Below are 24,318 nucleotides of genomic sequence, written 5' to 3'. Positions count from 1 at the left end.
AGAAGATACAATAAAAGATATCGACCTTGTCCTTCAAAGTTTGCTCATGTTTCTGAAGGCTGCTTTGACAACAACAAATCTATGTAACTTTAAGTGAACTTGCGAGCAAAAAGGAAGGGTAATAATCAGCATTTTCTTTTTATGTTGAGCAGCTGTATGTATATATGTATGTCTGCCACTCGTTTGTCTCCTGCCATCTGCATGTGAGCTTAATCATTTGTCAGGCAGTGAAGACTCCAAGTAGCTCCAGGGATAGCAATTATTTTGGAATGTCATCTCTGCACCAGGACTGGAAAGGTCTTGGGTCGTGACTCATCCACTGGGCTTATGCTAATGGCCGTGGCAGCAGCAGCAGCAGCAGCAGCTAGCACGGAGCTTGCAGCTATAGTCCAGCTTTGGCTTTCTGGTGCTTGAAAAAACGTCTTTGTGCCTTCGATCAATGTTCAGCTCAGTTGACGGAAAAGCTGTACTTGTCTTGGAACAGTATTTGGGAATTTAATTAAGGTTTGTAAGGTGGTTTTTGTGGATGGGGTTGGAGGCACTTTCAGTACTGATGGCGTGGTGGAGTGTTATAATTTGTCTGGCAGGAAACCCGTCAACAGCTGCAGTTGGAGTAAGTTTACATGACAAAAACTAAATGGAAGAGTGTGTTATGTTCAGTTGAAAAAATAACAGGAAATACCAGTTGTAGTAACTATTATAATGTGCTGTTTTCCATGACTACATAAATAAGCAATGAAAGTTGAAATGTGAATCTCGCATATGGCTGAATGGACTCTGCTGTCATATTTAGGTTTATTAGGAGAAAAAGTTATTTCATCATTGGGAAATGAAAATCACTTTTGAAAATGGAATCCTTAGTTGAGTGAGGTTGTCCATTGATCTCCTTACAGAGTTTGAAAGGAAAGGATGCGTCATAGAGACTTGTGACCCTCTTTCTTCCTTAACTTGAGGTCAGCTTTCTACAAATCAATGAAACCAATGTCATATCCACTGGAAAAATTTCAGTATGATAATGTAATGTTCAGGGTAAACATGCTTATTTGAATGAATTTATACCAGCATTTAATCAAGCCTTTATGTTACCTTGATGTTCAATCCATTAATACATATGCATAAAAGGCCCACAGCATTGTTTGGCATTTAATGGCTTTATATATATTTTACTGGAGGCTGGGTATGTAATGTATTCATGGTATACAGATATATTAAAGATATGGCATAATTGCCACATATATATTTTAATGGCGGCTTTTAAATGTTGCAAGGGCAGCTGTGTCAGCACGTATGAAAAGTTAAGTGCACCATTGGTCACAAAAGTGATTGATTATTGAATAGTTCAATAAAGTGCATACAGTTAAGCAAACACAAGGAATGTTGATGTTGTTCTTTGGTGTTTTTGTAAGGACAATTCATGAAAAAGAAGGTACAAAGTTGCCTGTGAAAAGTGGAGGTGGCGTTTATTAATGACGAAGTAGATGAAAGATTTAAAAGTGATATTACGCAAGTGTTAACATTACAAGCAGTTATCTCTAATGAGTTCTGTGTATTTGGTATTTAGGTCAGGTAAGTCTATTTACATATTTCATTGAAGTTACCTGTGGTCGGCTGTGAGTCTTTACCAAAACATGACAGGAATCCATTTTGATGTTAATTAGATGTCATTTTAATTGCTTTTGTGATTCCTGACTTGGTGTCATTACGTCACCAGGGTTTAATCACTGGTATGGATTAGTGAATGTTTGCTCTTTAGGTTAGGCTGAAGGTAGTAGTGGACTCGGGTACATGAGGGTGAGTCACATTATTAGAAAGAGAGTTTGTATATGGATGTGTGTGTCTACACAATAGTGATATTGGACACGACTTCTGGACAACAGGACCTGTATCAGTTCCCAGTGGGTGGGGTGTTTACTTTGTAGGTATTCCATAGTTATTCACCAGTTTAATTTCAACAAGTAAGGCTGTAAGAGCTGGTTGATAAACAGAGCCCAGACAGCCATTGTATCATATTGAGAAAACCTACAGTTACAGTTGTCATTATTGGAGAGTCTGTTCCATCAGGTGTTGATGATATTGTCAGAATTAGGTTGTACACAAGTCCAAAATTCATCAATCAATACTTGAATAGAAAGTTACCAGGTAAGAAGAACCACAGGATTGGTATCATTGCAGGTGTCTCAGTTACTTACCTGTCATGGAATCTATTAGCTGTCAGATTATAAATGTCATTCTCACCCATCGTTGTCACTTGAACTCCCAGCAGGACTAACTATTATGGGTCTGGTGCATGAGGAGACCAGCGGTCATCAGTGTCCAGCAAACAATGGACAGCAGGTTGGGTATAAAGGACATTATTGATGGTGTGATGTGTTGCATTGGTGTGGCATAGACTAGACTGTGTCATGATACATAATGATAAAGTGGACACTGGTTTCATCGAGGTTGGCCTGGCATCTACCGACAGACTGGACTGCACTGTTACATGTTGATTTAAAGACAGGCATACTTTTATCCCAACTGAAGTCTATGTCAGTGCTGGTTAGATTACTTGTTATGATCTTATTACTGACTACACTTGTTATGCAAGGTCCAAGTTCTGTGGTGGTCTAGGCTTCTTTATCATAACAAGGGTTTGACTAGACTAAATGTTATCCAACAATCATCTGTACTATCCTTGGACAGGGATTTGGACAGTATTCAAGTTGGTGTCTTGTTATTACTGGTCTGGCCTTGTGGAGTTTTGGTAGTTTCCATAGAACAAGTACTTGATAGAGGTTAGCTCTATAATTTTTTTTTTCAAATGAGATGTTTGGGGAGGGGGGGGGGGTAATTTTTAATTTGTTGCAGCATTCTTATCTGTTTCCTCTGAACTAGAAACACAGCCAGACATTTTATTGAGACCAGACTTCTATTAAATGGTCTGGACTCTGGTCTCATTTTCAGTCAAGTCGTGATATTGTGACTTTGTGTGCCTACTTAATCAGCAGACTGTGTGGTTACAATTTGCGAAAGTGGGAACCCAATATTGGCTATCTTACTTGAATATTACATTGGTGGTGTGCAGGGAAGTAGAGGGATAAGATGTCTTCCTGAGTTCAAATAATTGTAATCATATGGTGCACCAAGTTAACCCGTCACAAGTTCCTTGGAAATACGCCTTGACATATACTGAGGAGACAAAGGAAAATTGAAGATGGCAAGATGGTGAGATACTATAAGCTACTGTTGTCTGGTCTCATTTGTAGCCTGCTCATGTTGGGAATGGGGTGAGTTCACTGTGATTAGAAGTGATAGGTTACTAACAATTATTACGTTGTGCAGTTTGTAAGTGGGTATTGTTTGGAGCATGTGGTCCTGTCACAGCTCTGACGAGTTGATGAGAGGTTACAATCTTTGTGAGGGCCACTCTTCACTGTAACAAGTGTCAGAAAACTAGAAATTCTGGGAGACAAGATATTGATATGTCACAAACAATTATTTTAAGTGTTCATTGTAAAGTGATACAATTCAAGCAGGTGTCACACTTGCAGAGACGGAATGGAGTTGCTTGCAGATACTTAACAATGAAGTTCAGATCAAGATGTTGCAAGTTTTTAGTGTAAAAAGATAGGGACAAATTATAACCATTGTGAAACCAATTTCTAGATGAAAGACTTCCAAGTGATTAGTAAGTGAAAAGCCTGATGGGTTGCAGATATATTGTTATTTGTGTCCTATTCATAAGTTGTAGCAATCCAATGATGGGCAATTCACAGCATCAAATCAATTATTGGTTACCATAATTCACAGGAGCATCTTTTCAGAAAGTTGTCATTTTGAGCTAATTTGAGTTTCCAGGTTGTAAGGATAGGGAAAACTAATTTCAAGAGAATAAATCCAAAGTGACAAGATAATGGGAAGCTGCAGTCCCCACAAACAGCCAGTGCCAGGGTCAGTTTATACTATGTAAATTGTCAGATGGGAAAGATTGATCAGGTAGGGAATTTGCTCCATCATGGCACCACTCACTTATGAAGATACGCCATTTCTATTCTGGGAATCAATAAGATTATAATGCCCAACTATTGTGAGATTATGGTGGAGAGGAATGTACAATAGGACATATTGTGCAGTGTGTGTGTGGCAGTCCTCTGTGTGTTAGAACAGAGCTATTAAAAGAAGAACAAAGTCCATATTTTCAGTGGGGTTTGTTGTGTGGTTACAGGAATGGGTTATGCTGGGCTCTCTATATATGCAAGCTCCTAGATACATGTGCTAAGTAAAGGCTAATCCCACTGAGTGTGTAGTGTTTGGTCTTGTGTACAGGTGGGCATTTAAGATAAGATGATCTTTTCCTATATCACCCACTGGGTTAAATGCTGCTGACCCCAGTGAGGTTTCTCCCCAGGTAAGTTGTTGGCATTGGTTTAAGCTGAAGTGTTTGGCTTACGTCTTCTCTCCCCTTCTCCCCACACACACACGTACACATGCACGCACACACACACACACACACAAAACACACACACTGTATACATAGACAGTAAGATATATTTACTTACATTTTGTGATGAGCACTCTTAGAATATTTCATTTCTTATACTATGTAAATTATTTCAAGTACAAAATATCATGTTTTAGATTAATGCTTGAGGAAGTTTGTGGGCATGATCAAAATTAATGACTGATTTTTTTCCCTGTTATATCTGGCTCCAAGATTCTTGTGGCCTGGATTGTGGTAGACCTATCATTGCAGACATTGCAAAGTGGCCTGATCTTTGGTGATCTTTTTTCAGAGCCTGCGATACCCATTAGTGCTCGTAATTACCCAGATGAGCTATTTTTGACATTTCATGTGTTCATGTAATTAAGCATGTGGAGGGTTTATTTCTAGTGTATAATATTGCTTGATTTCCTGAAAGTTGCTGGATTCTCTGAATCTGTTACTAGTCTTATCTTGTGGAAGCTCGGAGTGCACATGATGCAGAGGATATCTTCACGGGTTTGACAGTCTGCAGCAGTTATCGCAACAGGTAGAAATAGTTTGCAGGTGCCGCAGCCCAGTAGCCAGGAATACACGGACTACAAGTTGGTCCGTATTGGTGTATTGGTCGATTCATGGCTTCAAGCTCATTAAGTATTGACCACCCAGTCTAGGGCCTCATTAGTACATGTTAGATGTTATGAAAGTGGATGCTGAATAACCTGGTGCAGTTATGTTGCTGTTCAATGTGGTAACTTCTGTGGGACATCAATGTTTCATTGCCCACCTGTTGTTCAATGTGCAGTTTTCAGGTAACCTAGCACTCTGGATTAACTATGGGGATTATCTTATTATTGGATTAAATGTTCACCTTAGCACAAAAGTTTTCAGGCTAAGATGCTGGCCTAGTTTCACAAAAGAACCTTAGTTGGTCCAAAGTTTAGGAGAGAACATTTTGGTCAACTTTATCCCAGGATAAATCTATTGTGGTGCCTAGAAATGTGGCTATTAATAAATTTTATTGATCCAAATAATGAGGCTACTCTGTGTAACTGGCCTCATATATCCTGATTTTAAGTGGACTAATACAGATTTAGCCTGGGTCAAAATGTGACTAATTTATTTTTTACTGAATAGGGCTTTTGTGAAACTTCCTCCGGCCCTTTGAGAGAGCTTCCTTTAGAGAAAGTTGGGCTATTTAAATGAATGAGAATAACTCAGAAGTATAAATAGCAACATTTATCATATATCGGGGAAAGTAGGAAATATGTGGCTTATGACTCTGCTATCTACCAGGTTTAACTGTCAAAGGTAGATGGCTTTTAAGATAAATAATGAATTTTCCCTCAACGTCTATTGGATTTCACAGCATGTTTTTCATAATCAGGTAGGTCGGGTTTCGTAATATTTGGAGACAGATTGATCTTCATACTATTTTATGTAAAGATACAATATTTACTCGAAGCTAAATAACCATCAAGTGTTATAAAGGGAATTTTGATTGCTCACTTCTGTATTTATTACATTGATTTTAAGGAGTAGAAATATCCCCATAAAATATGGTATTCTACTGAACTTTTAAGGCTCTTGACTCGCACACCTTTGGTGTACTCACAAAGGCTATCTGACCTAAAGGTATGGGGTTACGGAATCTGACCTATGACCTTAAGCCCAGACTCTTAATTGCACTAATTACACGTCTGCCACATTGGTAACCATCAGTGTACCTTATTCTCTCCTCTAACACCCTTTATCACCTGAGATATGGGTATTATTACATGGTTAGTGAGGGGTCGGGCACACATTCTTGAGCCATAGAGGGAAACACTTCCTGGACTGCCATAAGGATTTTGTGATTTAATTACTGTACTTTACCTACAGAGTGGCAACTCTTAATCATCAAGGATGTGTGGTGTACAGTTTTCTCCTGTGCTGCTTCTGCCATGGAGATATTTATTGCAATGTTATGAAAGGGATTGACCAAGGATCTATCTAGATACGTCACTCGATTGACATTGAGGAATTTGAAGTTGTTTACATAGCTTTGTTCTCATTGTGTCTGTCATATGAGGAGTATGTTCCTGGTAGTGGCGTAAAAGGAAAGTTGCATGAAATTTTTAGTTGACTGTGCTGGACCGTGACAAAGGTAAGATACATTCACAAGAATGCCTGTCACCATTGTCAAGCTACTGTTGTATAAATCTGATCGATAGATTGGTCCAATTCATTGTCTAATTAGCTTTGAACAGGTAATTTTATTTCAAAACTCATCTTTGTTTTGGTATGAATTTGGAAAATATTATTAAAGCAGGTTGAAGTATCGTGTTTCTACCAAATGTTTACTAGTAATACTAAGTTACTTGGTTATAAGTTGGTGCTTCTTCTTAGAAACAAATCAAGTACTGAAGAGAAATACCTCCTGTCTAAACTTAAAGTTCTGGGGATAGCATCATAAAAGAATGATTTTTCATTAAGAATGGTTTATATAAGATTTGAAAATATATGTCAGGCCATTTCACATATTATTTTTGCCTTCAGTAATATAATTTTTAACCTTCCTTAAATTGTTTACCACATTTACCAATTAAATTAAAAAGACCTAAGGAAAAGTTCAGTTTGAGAGATAAAAACATAAATGAATAAATAAATAAATGAATAAATGAAATTTTTTATGAAATGGCCCAGACTCATATATATTCAACACTGCTCTTCATAAAAAAGTTGACAAGGGATTTATTACTGAAGCAATCAGTGAGCCCCGTGGGTGAAGTAATAACATTTTTATCCATTTTAAGTGTTAATTAGTCTCGGTCATGGAGTGTTTATCAAAATATTGATAGAATTACACCGCTTTAAAGCAGTGAAGTATTGATTTCTGCAGTATGGTCAAGTATTTTAAATCCTCGGGTGTTGTGACCTTCTCCATTAAGGCTGCAGAACCTATTACATTCAACATATGTACATGCCTCATGTCATATTTAGCTTTATCAAATGATGCTGCAGAATTATTATCATTCATGCAAAAAAAAAAAAAGGGGGAAGATAGCTTGGGCGTTATTTTATGGCCTGGATGATAAGAGGCCACATTAAAACAGTTAGCCTGTGTGAGTGAGTTTCATTTGATGAGTCAAGGGCTAACTGCAGTCGTTAAGGTAAAGAGGCAGAGTTTGTTATGTATATATAAAAGGCAGTCCTTGTATTTTGCAACTTAGAGCTCCCAGAATAGATCTGGCTCTTGATGCTGTGGGCAGAGATCAGAATCAGGTGAACTTTCACATTTTTTACTTAGAAATTTTTAGCTACTGGAAATGAGTTCAAGTTTTGTAGCCATTACTTTTCAATGGTATATAATGCATAGGATGGTTATTGCTTGAAAAAGACTGGTTTACTGCTAACAAAGGAAATTATAGGGTACCTTAATTGATTTTAATAAAATGAGCATGCAGACATAGAGTAGCATGACTCCACCAAATGCTTTCACAATGAGTGGTTGGCTTTTTGTATCAGACACGTAATGAATATACATATATCACATTACTCTCTTACTTACTTCCTTAAGTATTAGATACGGGTAAAGCAAGCCGCAGCATGTGATGTTTACATTCCGCTGTTTACATTTTGCTTTACTGCAATATTTATCAGAAAAACCTGAGGAAAATTTCCTGATTTCTATTATTGACCAAATCCACAGAGTTTACTGATTTCTATAACAGATAATCTTCAGAACGTCATGCTTGGAGATTAAATTTCTGATCTCCACTGCGATGAAAATATGCATGGAGGCTACTTATATTGGATTTACATCATTTGTGATTGTCAAATTGCAAAAAACGTCTTTCCATTTTTTCCTCATTTTTTTTTTGTCTGTGAAATAATAAGCTTAGAATCAGGGCATTAATCTTAGTTGATATTTGTCTTTCTCTATTTTCCAGCATCGATAACCAATGTATTTGAAGATAAATGAACGCGACAAGCACTATGGTAGTGTGATGGCATTAAACGACTCGCACCACAAGATGGCAGACAGCAATCTACAACGGAGCATTTCGTTCGCAGGCATGCTCAATCAGCCTGTCCTGGGGGAGACATTACGCAGCCCGCGGCTGCAACGGAAACATATCTTTAAAAGCACAACAAATTTGAGTCAGAGTTTTCGAAAGCTACCTAACATGCCAAAAGTGCCTAGACCCAATAGGACAGTTGTCATCTTTGAAAGCATCAGAAAAGGTCTACGGTAAGATATTATTGATGGATATCAGGGTATCGTTTGACATTTTTTTATGTTTAAGATTGCTTGAAACATATTAATTATGAAGTTGAGTCTTAGTAACTAAACAGGACATGACATTTATTTTGAGGAAAGATCTTTTGTGGAATATTTTCTAAGAGTGAAATGAAATATTTCTTTTATTTTATTTCATTTTATTTTGCACCTCTTCCTTCATCTATGAAATAACAGCAGTGAAATTATATGTTCAGAATTCTGTTCTTAAGACTTACATGTCTTGGAAATGAGTTCCTTTGTGAAATGATGTGCAGAGGAATTATGTCTAATGCCTCCATTGTCTGTCACACTGTGAAATTGATTTTGGCCCTTTTCATGGCTAAATTAATCCAGTCCCCTGAGGAACTCTAGAAAATGAAGTTTGAGGTTGGCTCTCTGAATATCTGTTCACACTTGACAAGATGGAATGGGTTCCATAACATTCTGTTTACTCCTAGATTGTGTACTAGTCAGATTGTGTCTGTCTCCTGTTTACCAAAAGGTCACCTTTGCAAAATAATAGATGTAGATGTAGTCTTTAATCAGGTGGCTTTTTGCTGGGCTGGGGCCCAGTCATTTTTTTTTAATAAGGAAATGTTGGAGACCCATTTTGTATTGAAAGTGTGGATGGACCTTGAAGAAAGCAGATCGAGATGTAGAGCCAACACCTGGTTCTGTTGTTCATAAATCTTTCACAGTCTGTCCAGGATTTCCCTGATAAGCTGAAAAATATGTGCCTTTTGTGAAATGAAAATTTATATCAGCCAAACATCAAATTGAGGACAAAAGTGTTAGTTGGCATTAAATAAATATGTGCCTTTTGTGAAATGAAAAAAAGAAAAAAATATATAATCAAGACAAATATTAAAATGCAGGCAAAAATGTCAACATTAGCATTTTGGGGTTGGTTGAATTCATGTCATATACCCTTATTGTTTGAAGGAACCTTAAAGGGGGAGAGGGGGTACATTTGCTCAGACTCATTACACATTATTTTAGTCTCTTGATTATTACCAGTATTTATTTTTTCATTTCAGTGATTGCATAGCAGCCACAGAAGAAGATGTCCAGTCCTTGAGGAATAAGTCCGAGGAAATCACAAATTCCTCTTCTGCACAGGTGAGCAAAATAATCCAACTGATGCAGCTGCAGCTCAGTTAGGAGTCCGCTTTTGTATTACTCTCATCTGTCATGATTATTTAACCTTCATTTGATTCCATGGATACCAAGAGATGTGGAAAAGAAATCATTGGGGATTTTGCTTCATGTCAACCTAAGGGAAATTCTTGTGACATGCAGCTAATTTACTATACATGGATTTGGTGAATGCGTTTCATCAAATTATTATAATTGAATATGCCTCTTTTTCACAGTGGTGAGAATTTTGACACAAGTTATGTGGTGGATATAACTGATATCTGGCATGACTGAAACTCTTGTTGAAAGTTTTTTTGCGTTTAATTGATTATTTTTGCTTAGAATAAGTTTTTCATACTGAACATTATAATTGTCACATGAAATGGTCTAGGCTACACAGTTCATGTGACATAAAATGATGAATATGGCAATTTTCATCACTCATTTTCACAGTTGTTATTGACATACTATCTATTCTTGCTTAGCTCCAATAATCTTCTCTTTGAAGTTTTCCTGAAGTATTGATCCTTGAAAAGTAGGCAATCAAGACGCATTTTATAAGGGTCTAAGCTAATAGTCTCACTGCATTGCATTTCTGGTTCCATTTTTCTCACCATCAAACAAGCCGAAGAATCCTGTGTCATGAAAACCCATTTTTTGGAAATACTAGATAATGTACAGAGAATTTTCATTTTGACAGGAAAAAAGAAATGAGGGAAAGATTTAACTTGATAAGAATAGGGGACCTAATGCAAGGTTCAGGTTATGACCTGAAAGCTGAAATTTAAGTTGCTTTCGTCAAGAAACATGATGTTCCTGCCAATATTTCACCACGAGATTTCCACCTGTAATATTTTTGTGACCTTTTTATGTTGTTAACAAGAAATGCCTGTTTATTCAAATTGTTTACTTAATAGTGTACTACAAAAGACCACCCTTCTGTTTCAGTTTATCTTTTTTTTTTCTAATATTATCAGGTGTTGAATAATAATGTTTAAAAATGGATACAGTATATGCTACTTGTTATTTAGGTAATTTCTTTCTTCTTTTTTTTTTTTTTTTTTTTTTTTTTTTGTCCAAAGAATCTTAATGTCATTTGGGATGTGGAAAAAATAGATGCAGAGTATAAATGTTTATAACCTATTGACATTTTTTCCTTTTATTACCCAAAGTACTTACAGATAAGAAGTTTAGAAATTGCCCAGAACCATGCGGAATTACTCTCTATATCTATTTTTTTTTGTCTTACCTACCCTAAAGAGCCAACTTTCTTTTCTAGGCAAAACTTCATGAAATGGACAAGGTAATTGGCATTCATTGTCCATTTTACTTGCTTATATCACTTTCTTTTCTTTCTTTTTGTTGGTCATACTGTTTTTTCTTTTTTGTTATTGTTCATGGGGACATATTAATAACTGTTTTTGCTGCATAAATTCTACTAACTCTAATTCATTCAAATCTGTCACTTAAGGATAAAATGCTTGCATGGACATAGCAGTTTGAAAACCATTATTGATGTTGTTGTACTGCCATTATCTTGTGTCTTCAGTTTTTTCACAAGAACTACCTTTACATATGCTTTAAATATGGAGATTGAATGGAAAGATCTATGTCAACTACCGCAACTAAGATAGGCCATTGTGAAGTTCACATTGATTCCAAGGAGCATTCTTTATTTGAATTTTAAGTCAAGAACATATATAAGCATGCATTATGAGCCCAATCACCTGACCTTTATGTGTTCCCATGCATGTTTCTCTACATTTGCATCACTGCCATTTGGATTTTGCTTGATTAACAACTTTTCAATTTTAGCAGCGTATTCAGTGATCTTGGCATGCACCTTTCGTCTTTACATTTTCTGTTGGTGGCAGTGAGTCTGTAGGTGTACATCTTTCCCTGTCTCATACAAGTTCCATATTTTCATATGGGGAAAGGGGTTGAGGGGGAGGGGGGGATATCATGTTAATGTTACAGCTTCCACTGAAGTGCCAGGCACCTCTATGAGCAACACCTTCATTAAATGATAGCATCTGGTTTGATAAATGCATCTCTGCTGTAATATTATATCTTTATTTTCTTCGTGCTCCTGCCTCAGAGGCACCTGAGAGTGTGGGAGATTGCTCCAGCATGTAGAAAAGATATGGATGATTTGGCTTGAATTATCTGTATTTCCCTTTTGGTTTACCACAACATACCTGCCTATTCCATAGAAATATTTCTTTTTACGTGATGAGAATAATTTCATGCCACACTCTGCATTTGGTTTCATCATGCTTGTTTTATTTAGCCCTTTTTTTGGAGCAATTTTAGATGCAGTTTAGTGAAACCTCTATGTAAAATACATGGCATTGCCATTGGTCCCTGTATAAGTCAGGTAACAACTAATGACATATGTTTGACAAATCAATATTCCTTACATATTTCATTTAATTTGCAGCAAATCAAATCAGCAGAAAGATACAAGAAAAGGCTGGAATTCCATTTAGCAAAGGTGAGAATCAATAACATGATCACTTATTCATGAAGCAATAACACATCTCCAAGCCAAAAGTTATAACTTGAAAAAAAAAAAGGAATAATAAATTAAGATTACATTGTGTTGTTGAGACTGAGGATGCATCCGCTCCTAGTACTTTGCATACAGGCCCGCAGATTTTCCATTAGTTCCAGCTTTTGAATTTTATGTTGATGTATAATGTGCCCTCTGAGTCATACAGTATTACTGAGTAGAATGCACGCTGGCTCGGTAGCCTTAGGGTGGCTGTTTACACATTACCATACTGAAGTATGGAGTTGCATGAGCTTGCATATTTCCTATTCCTCGTGGGGACTTGTCACTTGTTCTGTGTCACTGTAAAAATGGATACAAGTCACACAAAGTCAGAGTGTTAACAATTGTTAAATTGTGGAATGTATGTTTTTTTTTTTTTTTTTTGCCTTTCTTATTTCAAGGGCAGAGTACATTATTATTATTGTGAAATATTTATTCCTGAAGCTTTTGTATTGTTTATTCACCATATGAAAATAATATAAAGACATATATACAAATTATAAGTTACATTTTCAAAAAAAAAAAAAAAAGAAAAGGAGGGGGGAATGGTGTCCTTAAGAAAATATCTGTCAGTGAAACATCTAAGTCATTGGAAGGAACTTGTGGTTAGTATAGGTTTGCCGTTTTTGTCATCATAAATTATATTTAATGTTTAAAAACTGTACTTACTACAAAAGTAGTGGAAGGATAATATGCTTTAGAACAAGATAATGAGGATTTCACCTTCATGTAGAAGATATGTGCTCTAATGCGCGTGTGCGTGCACACACACACACACACACACACACACACACACACACACACACACACACACACACACACACACACACACACACACACACACTGATTAGATCTGCAGTTTAAATTTTGATATTTATACCTTTAATTGTCCCTCCAATTTAGAAAACTTCCTTTCCACTTTTATTGTTCAAAAAATTGGAAAGTATTCATGTGGTCATATTTGTCAAGGTCTCTGTTTTGTCCCTTATTCCTATTTATCTGTCACAATAATACAATGCTCATAATTTCTGTGATAAAACATATTCTTCGGCTTTAATATGAAGCCTTGCAAGTTTGACTGTCATTCTGCATTTTTAATAAATAAATGATGAGCCCCTATTTGTTTTCACACACTCATTGCTTCCAGGTCTTTTATTTATTTTTCATTGTTACAGATTGAAGAGCTTCACGAACAGTATCATGTGCAATTACGTCTGCGAGATGGTGCACGGCATATGGCACGTGCTTTTATCTCATCGCCTGGTAAACAGAAAGAGCATCTTGCCAATGTCAAGCTGGGATTCAAAGAATGCAATCAGGTAACAACACAGAAGTCTGATGGTTATTTGGGCAAAGAGTCTTATCTTTTCAATGGGCAAAAATCATTATTTTAACATCATAAAAATTAATATTTCTGTATATCATTTGTGGTGCTTTTACTTCAAAGAGTAGAATAGCCTGCTTTTCAACTTTGTTACTACCACTCAATAGGAATGTTGTTATTTTTAAAAAAACTATGACTTAAGAAATACAGTATCTGTGAAATTCACAATTTTCCCTGATTGAAAAGATCGAGTAATTACTGTAGTGAAAAGGTGTGATTTCACACAGGAAATTCAGAAGAAAAGAAAACATGATAATCCACAGTCTTGTTCATTATGTGCCTGCTCTTGACAGTTTACCTGGATATTGGTGTTGGTTGCTGTAGGTTATACAGCATATGTACATGTTTTGTGTCAGGAGATAAGTAAGAGGAATGTAATTATGTTTCTGCATCAGAGGAGGGAAAAAGTTGACTCATCAGTGTGAGAAACATAACTTTTACAGTTGAATAATGTGTCACTTAATAGTACTTTTGTGTAGAGGGCAAAGAGATAAAAGGTGATTTGAAAAGCAAACATTTATCTCTTTTTGAATGAGTGTACAACATTTGTGAACTTTTTTCCTTCTTTATTTTCCAGAATATGTGTGCAATTGAAGCCCAGTTAGAAAGCGTGATGGGAGCTTTTCATTGTAGAATCAAAGGTGAGAAGATGAGTCTTACTGATAAAGCAATAGAAAGAAGCAAATTCTGATGAAAGTAGAGATGAAATCAAACCAGTCCTATTGGGATATTTTGCAATCTGTAACTTTCATCAAAAGTAACAATTTAGCATTGCATGATGATGTCATTTTATTCAGAGTGTAAATGTACTCTTATGGAAAAGCATTACAAGAAGCTTTACATCAGCTGAAGGCATTTTTCCTTTATATCAAAGAGTAACTCTTGAAGAATGCATATATGAAAGTGAAATGTATAAATATGATATTTATATTCAACACCTAGCTCTTATGTATGAAAAGACACTTTGAAGGTAAAAACATGAGAAAATAGTATCCAGTCTGCACTATTGAATTAATTCCTCGATAAGATATATGGACAAATTTCTCAAAATAATTTTTAAGTTCTAAAATGTGACTGGTGACAGCATTTTGTAGTAGTTGTTGTTAAACTGGGAATTGTAAATGGTGTTTAAAATTTATGAGGAATTATTGTCAAGATGTTGAGATAGTCACGCAGCTTGCCCGATTGTGTTCCAGGTATGGTGGGCTTTGCCAGGCTGTGCCCAGGGGATGTGTTTGATATCACTATCAGGCATGGATCTCAGAAATGGAAGGCCAAGGGGAAGATCAACAAGAGTAGCCAGCAGAAGTGGGAGCACGGGAACACCATGTTCAAGTGCTTGCTTGGGCATGTTTTCACTGTTAAGGTAGGCTGCACGTGCATTCCACACACATGATGTCTCATAATGGACACCCGTGATATCACATATTAATGGAGGCACTCATAGCTGCACACTTGTAGGTCTGTCAGGCTCATTTAAATGTATAGGTTGGATATGAGCTGGATAAGAACAACAAACAATACGTTTGAAGTGTAATTACATTTACGTGAATTTTTATTGGTATATCAGTAATGTTCTGTACAAGATTTATTGTCATCATTTAACAAAGCTCATTAAAATTGATGTCAAAGATAATTAAGAAAGGCAAATGAGTGAATTTTTTCTCATTTTGTGGTTGATGAACATGACCAAACTGTTAAAAAAAAATTGACTAAATGTTAAAGGTAAATTTTATGTGGAGCTTGAAAAGGAAAATTTGGAAAGCAAATTAATTGCTGCCTTCACATAAGAGCAAAATACTTTTAAAAAACTGCCCACATTCTAATAAATCACACTTCTTCCTCATTCCAGTAAATATATGGTAGGCACATAAGCCAGCTGCAATTTTATTATTCACACAACATGTTGATTATTGTAGGCAGAGGAAGTGCACACTTTGTCACGTAACACACTGCTGGGAGAAAAACACTGCGATACCAAAGACCTATTTGCAGCCAACCCACAATTGATGACTGTCAATCTCAACCAGATTGGCTCTCTAAAACTCAGTCTTATCATCAGCTGGAAGTAAGTGGAAAGAAGAGACTGCTATTGATTTATCCATTTCCTGTAATATTGTAGAAAACAAAGTGGGATTCTTGATTCACGTCAGAGATTTGACAGATAAGGGCAGAAGTTGAAAGTGGGCTTTTTCCTCGTGTAATAATCATATTGTTTTTTACTGTGTGACATTGTTCCACTTTTAAAGTAATAGGTTTATTGTTTATAGTTGCTTTTAGGCTAACTTGTTGGTGAAACAGAAGTTGCTTTCAAAGAGATTTTAAAGTTATTGGCAATAATCGAAAACTAATTTGAAAGTTAGTTTTGATTAAATGCAGATTATGTTTTCCATAAAATGTCATTTCAATTAAACTGCTGAACCCAATATTAATAAATAAAAAAAGATCCATGGTAAGACATTCAGTTCATTGAGTATTGTTAAGGATGGCCTATATCAATTTCAATGTCATAAATGTCTTACGATAGTTTTATGACAGAATCATATTTCTTATAAAGAGCAGTCTATAATAAAACATTTCAATGCACTAAACACTTACATATACAATTTGAATAATTAAAATACAATACCATACTATGCCAATACCATTCTAATGATATTGTCATCTTTGTTTTCAGTCCTCTAGATGGTGCTGAAGATATAGGTGGTGGCTGGAGTGGACTGCCCAGGGTGCATGTCAATGCGGCCAGGGCTCAGAAGGCTTCCTCAGTTATGGTACTCACTGGAGATGATGGGAGGCTGACAGACTGGAGGTTTTCTCCTGTAAGATTAACAAGTGTGTGTGTGTGTTTGTGTGTGTGTGTGTGTGTGTGTGTGAGAGAGAGAGAGAGAATATCCTTACCCGACAAACCAGATTTTAATTTTTAGAATTTTTTTTTTCTATAATTTAGGTTGACTAAAAACCATCCGTACCTATCGAAATTCCATCAATAAATAAAATCTTTTGTTAATTAAAACTTAAACAGTATAATACTGTAGCAAAGACATAGAGAGAATTCTTAATTTGGAAACATTTTCCTATGTAGGACAAACACAGCCTTGGTACCAACAGCAGCAGTAGCAGTTCATCTTCCTCCCCCACACGCCGTGTGGGAAGACCAGTGTCTGAGTTTGTATCCACAGACAGACTAAACAGGCTTGGAGATAATGCATATGGAAAGAACAAATTCTTGGGAGAAGGTAGCCATGACAGAAGTTTGGTATTTGTGCCCAATCGTTTCTCAGTCCCTGTAGAAATGAGGCCCCATGATGACTCATTAATAATTGGCAACAGACATTCAATCTGTGGAGATGTTGTTGTTCACAGTGAACCAACATCTCCTGCTACTTCAGACTACAAAAAATTGCCACTTGATGAGGCGTCAAGTTCAAAAACTGAGATTAAAAGACGTTCTAGTCATCAGGAGAAACATTCACAAGATGGCAGCAGTAAACAAGACAGGCCCAGGCCTAAGAGTGAGATATTTTTGTCATCCCAGGAGCCCGTGGGCACCGAAAGGGTGGCAAAACCAAAACTTTTTGATATGAGATTATTGTCAGAAACTACGGGTATGCATTTGAGCCCTCATGAAGAGGTGCCAAGAACTCTGGAGCAGGCATTGAATGCGATAAAGACAACACTGGAGGATTACCAGGGCCAGTATCCAGCTTTAAGGCACCTGGAGGAGCAGATTAGCAGACTGGAGGAAATGCTAGCAGTGAGTGCTATACAATGTTGTTTAATATACATTTCATAATTACACATTATACATATCATAGATATTAGCTTTGTATCTTGTACCCAGGTCAAAATTCATAACAATCCATGGGCAGGGCTCTGGTAATTTCTTGCCCACTAAATTCACATAGTAATTATTTATGATTTTCACAGTTTGACTAACCTAGTGAAAAATCAAATTTTACACAAAGATTCATTTTCCTTAAATGGTCTTCTGACTTAGGAATAGTTGAAGGGATAATGTCTTTAATCTGGTTTCAAATGTGCTTCACTGCTGAGATTTCATCCTTCAACTGTCTCACTGTATTGCTTTTATGTCATTAGTGAAGTTGGCTGAAATCTGATATATGACTCACATGTAATTTTTCAAATCGAAATAATTGTTCCACTTTCCAGCAGACTGAATGGAAAAGAAAATTGTATCATTATGATTCACTTTTTTGTCTAATCAATAAAACCAAAACATTTTAAGCAAAATGTTTGCACAGCAAGTTCTTTTGAACTACAGCACTGATTTAGATTTCCCTGTCAAAATTTTGATCTATTTGCAAATATCTGATTAAAATGCTCTCAAGATTGATATATTTTTAGCCTTTCTTTCTGTATAAAAATTGCTAGTTAAATTTGGGCGTAGAAGATGAGTAATGTAACAGAAATTCTGGTCATTTACCAAGCAATCAAATCATACTTCATTTAAGTATTGGGATGACTTTATTGCCACCCTGGGAGTCAATTATTCTCAGAGAGAATAAATCATGCAGTAGAACTGTCCGCCTCATTTAATGTGACAATGGAATATGGGCGGGAGTATTGCATTTCTTTTTTCAAATGAGCCAAATGAGCTTGTATTTAACTGTTTCACATAATCAGCTTCTGTAGAACTATTCTAATACAAAGAAGAGAAATTTATATAAATATATAAAATTTTTATCATTCTTTTTTTTTCTTATGTAAACCCTTTGCACTATATATCTAACACCCATGCTGTGTTCTATTTAGAAACAGAAGCGAATGAGTCGGTCCCGCTCTCCCAGCGTTCACAGTATCTCAATAGAGAGTGCTTTGGAGGCCTTTGACTTCCTAGACCTGGAGGAAGAGGGCAATCAGGAGGACTGGGACAGCCCTAGTAGAAGGTACACGTCTGGAACAATGGCGCCCTGTGTTTCAAGTTTTATGGGAATGCTTTTTGGATAAGCAAGGCACATGTGAAAATTTGAAAATTAAAAAGTTGACCCATAGTAAATCTGAAACTTGACTTGGGTTATGAGATTTCTTTTCTCAATTGGATTAACATAGAAAGAAACTGAATTGCCAGTTCCAGTATGACAGTATAAATTGATATTGATCTACAACAATTAAAATTAAGCCTTTACATATAAGCCTTTACTTGGTAGATAAGTTGTATGTATAAAAACTAGAATGAAGTCTCTACTGCTAATAGATAATATTTCAAAATTAACCATTTATCCTTTTCTGCCTCCTCAGGAGTACCAGCAGAAAGTCCAGCAGAGGTAGTCTAGAGGACAAACCCCTGATTAGTCCCGAGTCGACCACCACCACGGCAGACTCTGGTATAGAGTCTCTGGCTCACAGGCTGAGTGAGGACAGACAGTTTGCTGGGGCAGGGACTAGTCCAGAGCCAGCTAGTACGGGAAATGACGCAGTGGATGTGTGCTTGATGTTCCATCTCATCTACTGTGACAGACTGTTCAATGTAAGGGTATAGTCTAGCAGAGATTGACACCACTGTGCTAAGTCTCCAGTTTAAATAAAAAGATTAATTCAATAAACAGGTGGAATTTTATGTTGTTCAATAAAAAGTTGTAAATCATGATGTGGTGTAAGATCAGTTACATGATAAGCAGTAGAGAACTGACTCTTACGATTTAATTTCACAGTCATTGTTAATCACCTAAGGTTATGCAAATATATCTCTTCATTTTCAGAACCTTGGAAAATTTGGTCCACTGAAATGTCGGGAGACGTATTCCTTGGATCATCTTCAGATGCAGGGAAAAATCATAGAGAAGCTGCTCGACATAGCCAAAGCAGGAAAACATGTGGCCAACATAGAGAAAGGTGAGGGCATGCTGTTATCAGAAATAAAAATCTCAGGTGAACATTACCACTCTTGACATGTCAGTGTACTGTGAAGGGTGAAAGATCTGATATATCTACAGGGGAAGTCATGTACCTGAGGTGCCTTCTGGCATCTTGTGATTTAACCCAACCCAAACATAATGTTTGATAGAGAACTTGACCCTAGATTCTGACCCATTTTGTTGTGTGTAAAACACTGCCTCTTGGTTATATCTTTTCAAAAAAAGTTTTCACTCCTCTGATAAGTTTTGAGTTTAGATATTCCAAATGATTTCTTTTACCCCAAAAAAGTTTCGTTTGGGAAAGTTATTCTTTGCCAAAGAAATCTGGATTAGTTCAAGTATTTTGATCGAAACAGCTGTGATATGTAAGGACAAGATCTTTTTTCCAAACCATCTTCGGAGTATTGATTTTGACTGTTTATTCTGTCTTCTGAGTGTTACATGGACAACCTGGGTCTGTCCCAAGTGGAATAACATTGGACTTATTACTGGGAGATGTTCTTGCTCAATCGATAGAAATTCAATTTTCTGAAATAAGTAGTCATAGCTGAGGTTGGATTTTCTCGCTTCAGATGTCTTTCTAGAACTTGATTGAAATATATCTTTCTTGGGTTTTAAACATGGTGAGAAATTATGCACTGCAAGGATAAAATATAATTTAGATTGAGCAAATTTGATCTGTAATGAAGATGATGATATTGGGTAAATTTTCAGTTAGGAGAAAAAATATTTATAGATATCAAGGTAAATTTAGAAAAAAAAATCCTGGTAGCAGTGGAAATTGACTATGGAATACACCATTGTTATTTAAAGCATATAAATTATATGATTTACTAATATATATTATACATGATTTCAGTAATGAGTGAAGTGACCAGTAATCCCAGGTTGAAAGAGTTCTGGCAGAAGTCTGTAGATCACAGTGGTCTGTACGTGAACAGTGAGCGGTTCCTGGCACAGCTAGAGAGGAGCTATGGAGAGAGAATCCGAGACAAGTTTGATATTGTAGCCAGCAAAGGTATATGCTTCGAAGAGGAACTTTTTTCTTAAGTGAAAGAAGTTTACTTAAATCAGGCAATGATTCAGTTGCATACTTAGCATTTGTTTGGACACACAGTAAGAGCTTATCCATTTTTTAACCACTAATGCACTTTTAACATAAAAGCAAAATTAAACTCAATTCATAATGTTTTATATGTGGTATTTAAGTGGTATTTAATTGTGTGTTTCTTATCATTTTTTACAGTCTTCAGAAAAACATTAGCAAAGATCCTAGACATGCCAAGCTATGATCCAGATAGCAATGCCAATGTGACACTCCACCAGTTTCTGAGTTTCTTCAGTGAGGACAGCAGGCCAAGTGTGGCAGAGTATGTAGAGGACCTGGCAACAGAATGTAAGTAGAAGTAGGCCTGGGCTGCTTCAAAAAAGATTGTGTTAGATAAATGATTAAAATAAAATTTTAAATAGAATGTTTGTAAACTGTCTTTTTATGAACAGTGCCAGGAAGAAATGTTTCTTAGAAAATATATCTACTGAATTTAAAACTGGAGTGAATATTCAAGCATAAGCCTGTCTTGTTGAAACTTGTCAAAGGAAATTTTCTGAGGCTAACAGTGCTGCCCCCTTTTGTTCACAGTGTGGATGTGTGGCAAGCTGCGTTCTACTGATCCAGATGTGGTGATCAAAACAATCCAAGCCTTCCAGTATGATGTCCCTCCCACTGAGTGCATCAAGCTCCTTACACTCCTGCTCATATCAAACAATTCAGAGATCAAGCAGACAACAGGTATGGGATAAAAAATGTCAGAAAATCCTAATTTATTTTCCTTTTGAATTTCATAATCTAATTGAATTATTTTAAAACACCTTATTTTATCACCTGTGAACCATTTATCACATGCTTTTTTCATATTAAAGGGGATAAGCAGTATAAACATTTAGATATGGGAGGTTATGAAGATTCAAATTATGTTGACCTGTCGCTAAGATAAACTGCCTCAGTATCTCATAACTTGAAAGCTTATTGTCTTGTTTTCCATTACAGTGACCTACTTACAAAGGCTGTCGTCTGACCGCATGTCACGTGACCAGGTGATGAAGGTCTTCATTGAGGCACTGGAAGATCACAATGCAGATATTAGATGTGGAGCCTGTGTGGCTCTGTCAGCCCTTAGAGTGAGTATTTCATTGGTCCTTTTTGCATTGTTTATGCCTGGAAAGCTTGCATAAACTCGAAGTATGAGCATACAATATAGATATCTCCCTGTAAATATTTAAGGGAATTAAAGATGAAAAAACATTAACTATACAAGAAGTATATTTTATATTTGTGATGTGTGTTTTACAGCAGTCAAATAGTTGATGTATATTTGTGAAGAAATTAGGTATTCCATTATTTAATGGTTCTCATGTTTCTTTTTAGGCCTCAGAAACTATAGAGCAGCTAGTTTATGTATGTGAGACTGATACTTCTATTGTTGTCAAGAAAAGTGCAAAAGAGGCAGTATTTTCATTTGGTAAGAAAAATATAATAGATTGGTCAGAATGTACCACAGCATTTCAATATCTAGAGAAACAAATATTGATATTAACTTTTGAAATGTTAATAATAAGTACCTAAGTATTAAAAAAAACTTAGGTACATAGCTTGAATATCTGGTTGAGCCTTATCATTTGTCTCTCAAAAACAGTGAAAGTTAAGTGTGAACGGACAAGACGTTTTTTTAGTTGTAGATGGACTCAGGAGTTAAAATGCATTGAAAATTTGTATTGAGTGTCTGATGGAATCTGTTCTGGTATTTCAGGTGAAGCAGGACGTAGGGCGTACGAGGCTGCCTCCTTACATACACATGGGTTTCAGGGAATTGATGTCAAACACAACCACTCTGGAATCAAAGCATAAACCCTACATGTTCTGATCTTGAAGAAGACAGAACCAGGCGACTTAAAAGTACCAACTTTTTTGTCAAGATTTGTAAGAAGTAATTGCCAAAAACACATTGACCTCAAAATCTGTAAAATGGAAAACTGATTAAGTAAACAGCCACAAATCCATTATTTAAGATATTAAATTACAAAAGATGGGTATATTCAATGGTTGCCTATGACAAACATGATTATGACTCTGTAAAATGTATCTGGTTCTTTGATATTGTCATAAGTTGAATAATTATTTTTTACAAAAAAAAAAAATAAAAAATAAAATAAAATAAGGATATCAAGAATCAATCAGAAAAAGAAAACAGCAGTAACTGTAGTGTGCATTACTGGGTAGACTGATCTGAGACCTGAATCTGCTTCCTGTACTCAGACCCAAAGCAAATTTGATTGCTACATTTTTAAGATTAGTGAAGGCCTGTGAATTGCATGGGTAAATGGAGGCAGCAGATGTTAAGAAAGACATTCAGTGGTCGATGTCAAAATGGTAAAGAAAAAAAGCAAGATCAAAACATGGTTTTCAGTGTTGGTATGTAGGCCATACTTGCCCTCTCTTTTATACATTTCCAGTACTGATCAATGTAGATATCTTAATCGATAATGTGCAAAAATCAAATCAAAAGTTGATAGCTGGTTGTGGGAAGTTATCTAGTCAACAGTGATTTGAAACTATAATACCAAAGATAAGGCCTGCAGGCACCAGTTGATTGTAACACTATATGCTTATATAGCCCAGACTGTATTATTATGTACATATTACGTTGATTTAATTAGTTTTTTTTTTTTCAGATAATCATGTTGTTTATATCCATAGTTATTTGTAATGTGGCAGCAGTTTTGCTGCTATCCTGTCTCATCTGTTCAGTATTAGTATAGATATTGGTTGATTAGAAATGGCATTTTGTTGCCATTATACACTGTGGCCATGAATGATATTAGATACTGTAGGAACTATTATATTTTCCTGTTGTTTAAAAAAAAAAGTTAAAATGGAAGATGTCATGTAAGAGGTTTGTATAAAAGCAAGTCATTGGCCATATTGAACAAGCAAGGTTATCTGTTCTATTATATATATATATATTTAGCAAAGCAACCTGTTTACATGGCTAAAATAATTGCCTTTTTTTTCGAGGGGAGTTCCTTGGTATTATCCATTTGTTTATAATACTCTTGCAAATTATTATTTTCAGTACAGTATATCTGACTTCAATGATAAATGTAGACACTTCATTGCAGATTCTTGCCATTATTTATGGACTCGTGGCCTATATTAGGTTTTTAGCCATAGTATTAGTGGTTGAGAAATCTTTGATATCATTCATTTGATATACAGAAATTGTTTTACACATGTTAAATTGATATCAGTTTACATATGTACATGGCAGATATTTTTCATGCTGCGTGTATAGCATTAAGTGACTGGTTCCATCCTTGGAGATTTGCATTCTTTGTTAAATAATTTGTACCCTTTAACCATATAGTATTTAGATAATTGTACTCTCATGACATTCTTTAAGTAACTGGCAGTAAATTAGTTTATTTTATTGCTTTGCCTATAATGAAATTGACTGATGGTATACATGCTTATTGCTATAATAAAGTAATAATGAATATTAATATACTGTTGGGCCTTTCTGATAATTTTTTGGCATCATTGTATGAAACGTGCAGAGATAACTTCAGCTACATGTGTATGTGGTG

The 24,318-nt window shown here is 35.9% G+C and overlaps 1 protein-coding gene across 9 annotated transcripts in view; it reads left to right on the top strand.

Moving 5' to 3' along the window:
* LOC106172719 (rho family-interacting cell polarization regulator 2) overlaps positions 1-24,234 on the top strand; it is a 28,167-nt gene extending 3,933 nt beyond the window's left edge. Inside the window, exons 1-21 of one of the 9 annotated variants that reach the window (XM_086995958.1) lie at positions 1,961-2,139; positions 3,838-3,975; positions 8,392-8,693; positions 9,761-9,842; positions 11,140-11,163; positions 12,301-12,354; positions 13,590-13,733; positions 14,376-14,439; positions 14,995-15,164; positions 15,718-15,866; positions 16,476-16,620; positions 16,884-17,555; positions 18,575-18,708; positions 19,061-19,289; positions 19,522-19,654; positions 20,537-20,695; positions 20,924-21,073; positions 21,317-21,466; positions 21,725-21,855; positions 22,103-22,196; positions 22,485-24,234. In XM_086995958.1, coding sequence (XP_086852084.1) covers positions 8,404-8,693; positions 9,761-9,842; positions 11,140-11,163; positions 12,301-12,354; positions 13,590-13,733; positions 14,376-14,439; positions 14,995-15,164; positions 15,718-15,866; positions 16,476-16,620; positions 16,884-17,555; positions 18,575-18,708; positions 19,061-19,289; positions 19,522-19,654; positions 20,537-20,695; positions 20,924-21,073; positions 21,317-21,466; positions 21,725-21,855; positions 22,103-22,196; positions 22,485-22,582 — 3,072 coding nt within the window. In that variant the 5' untranslated portion in view covers positions 1,961-2,139; positions 3,838-3,975; positions 8,392-8,403 and the 3' untranslated portion in view covers positions 22,583-24,234. The other 8 variants (XM_013553542.2, XM_013553543.3, XM_013553540.3 and 5 more) reach the window with 8 other exon arrangements.
* The last annotated feature ends 84 nt before the right edge of the window (positions 24,235-24,318 follow it).

Source organism: Lingula anatina, chromosome 1, assembly GCF_051362555.1.
Source record: "Lingula anatina isolate TDL-2025a chromosome 1, LinAna3.0, whole genome shotgun sequence".
NCBI lineage: Eukaryota > Metazoa > Brachiopoda > Lingulata > Lingulida > Lingulidae > Lingula > Lingula anatina.
Note: the sequence above shows the minus strand (reverse complement) of the source record. Positions and strands in the feature narration are given on the sequence as shown.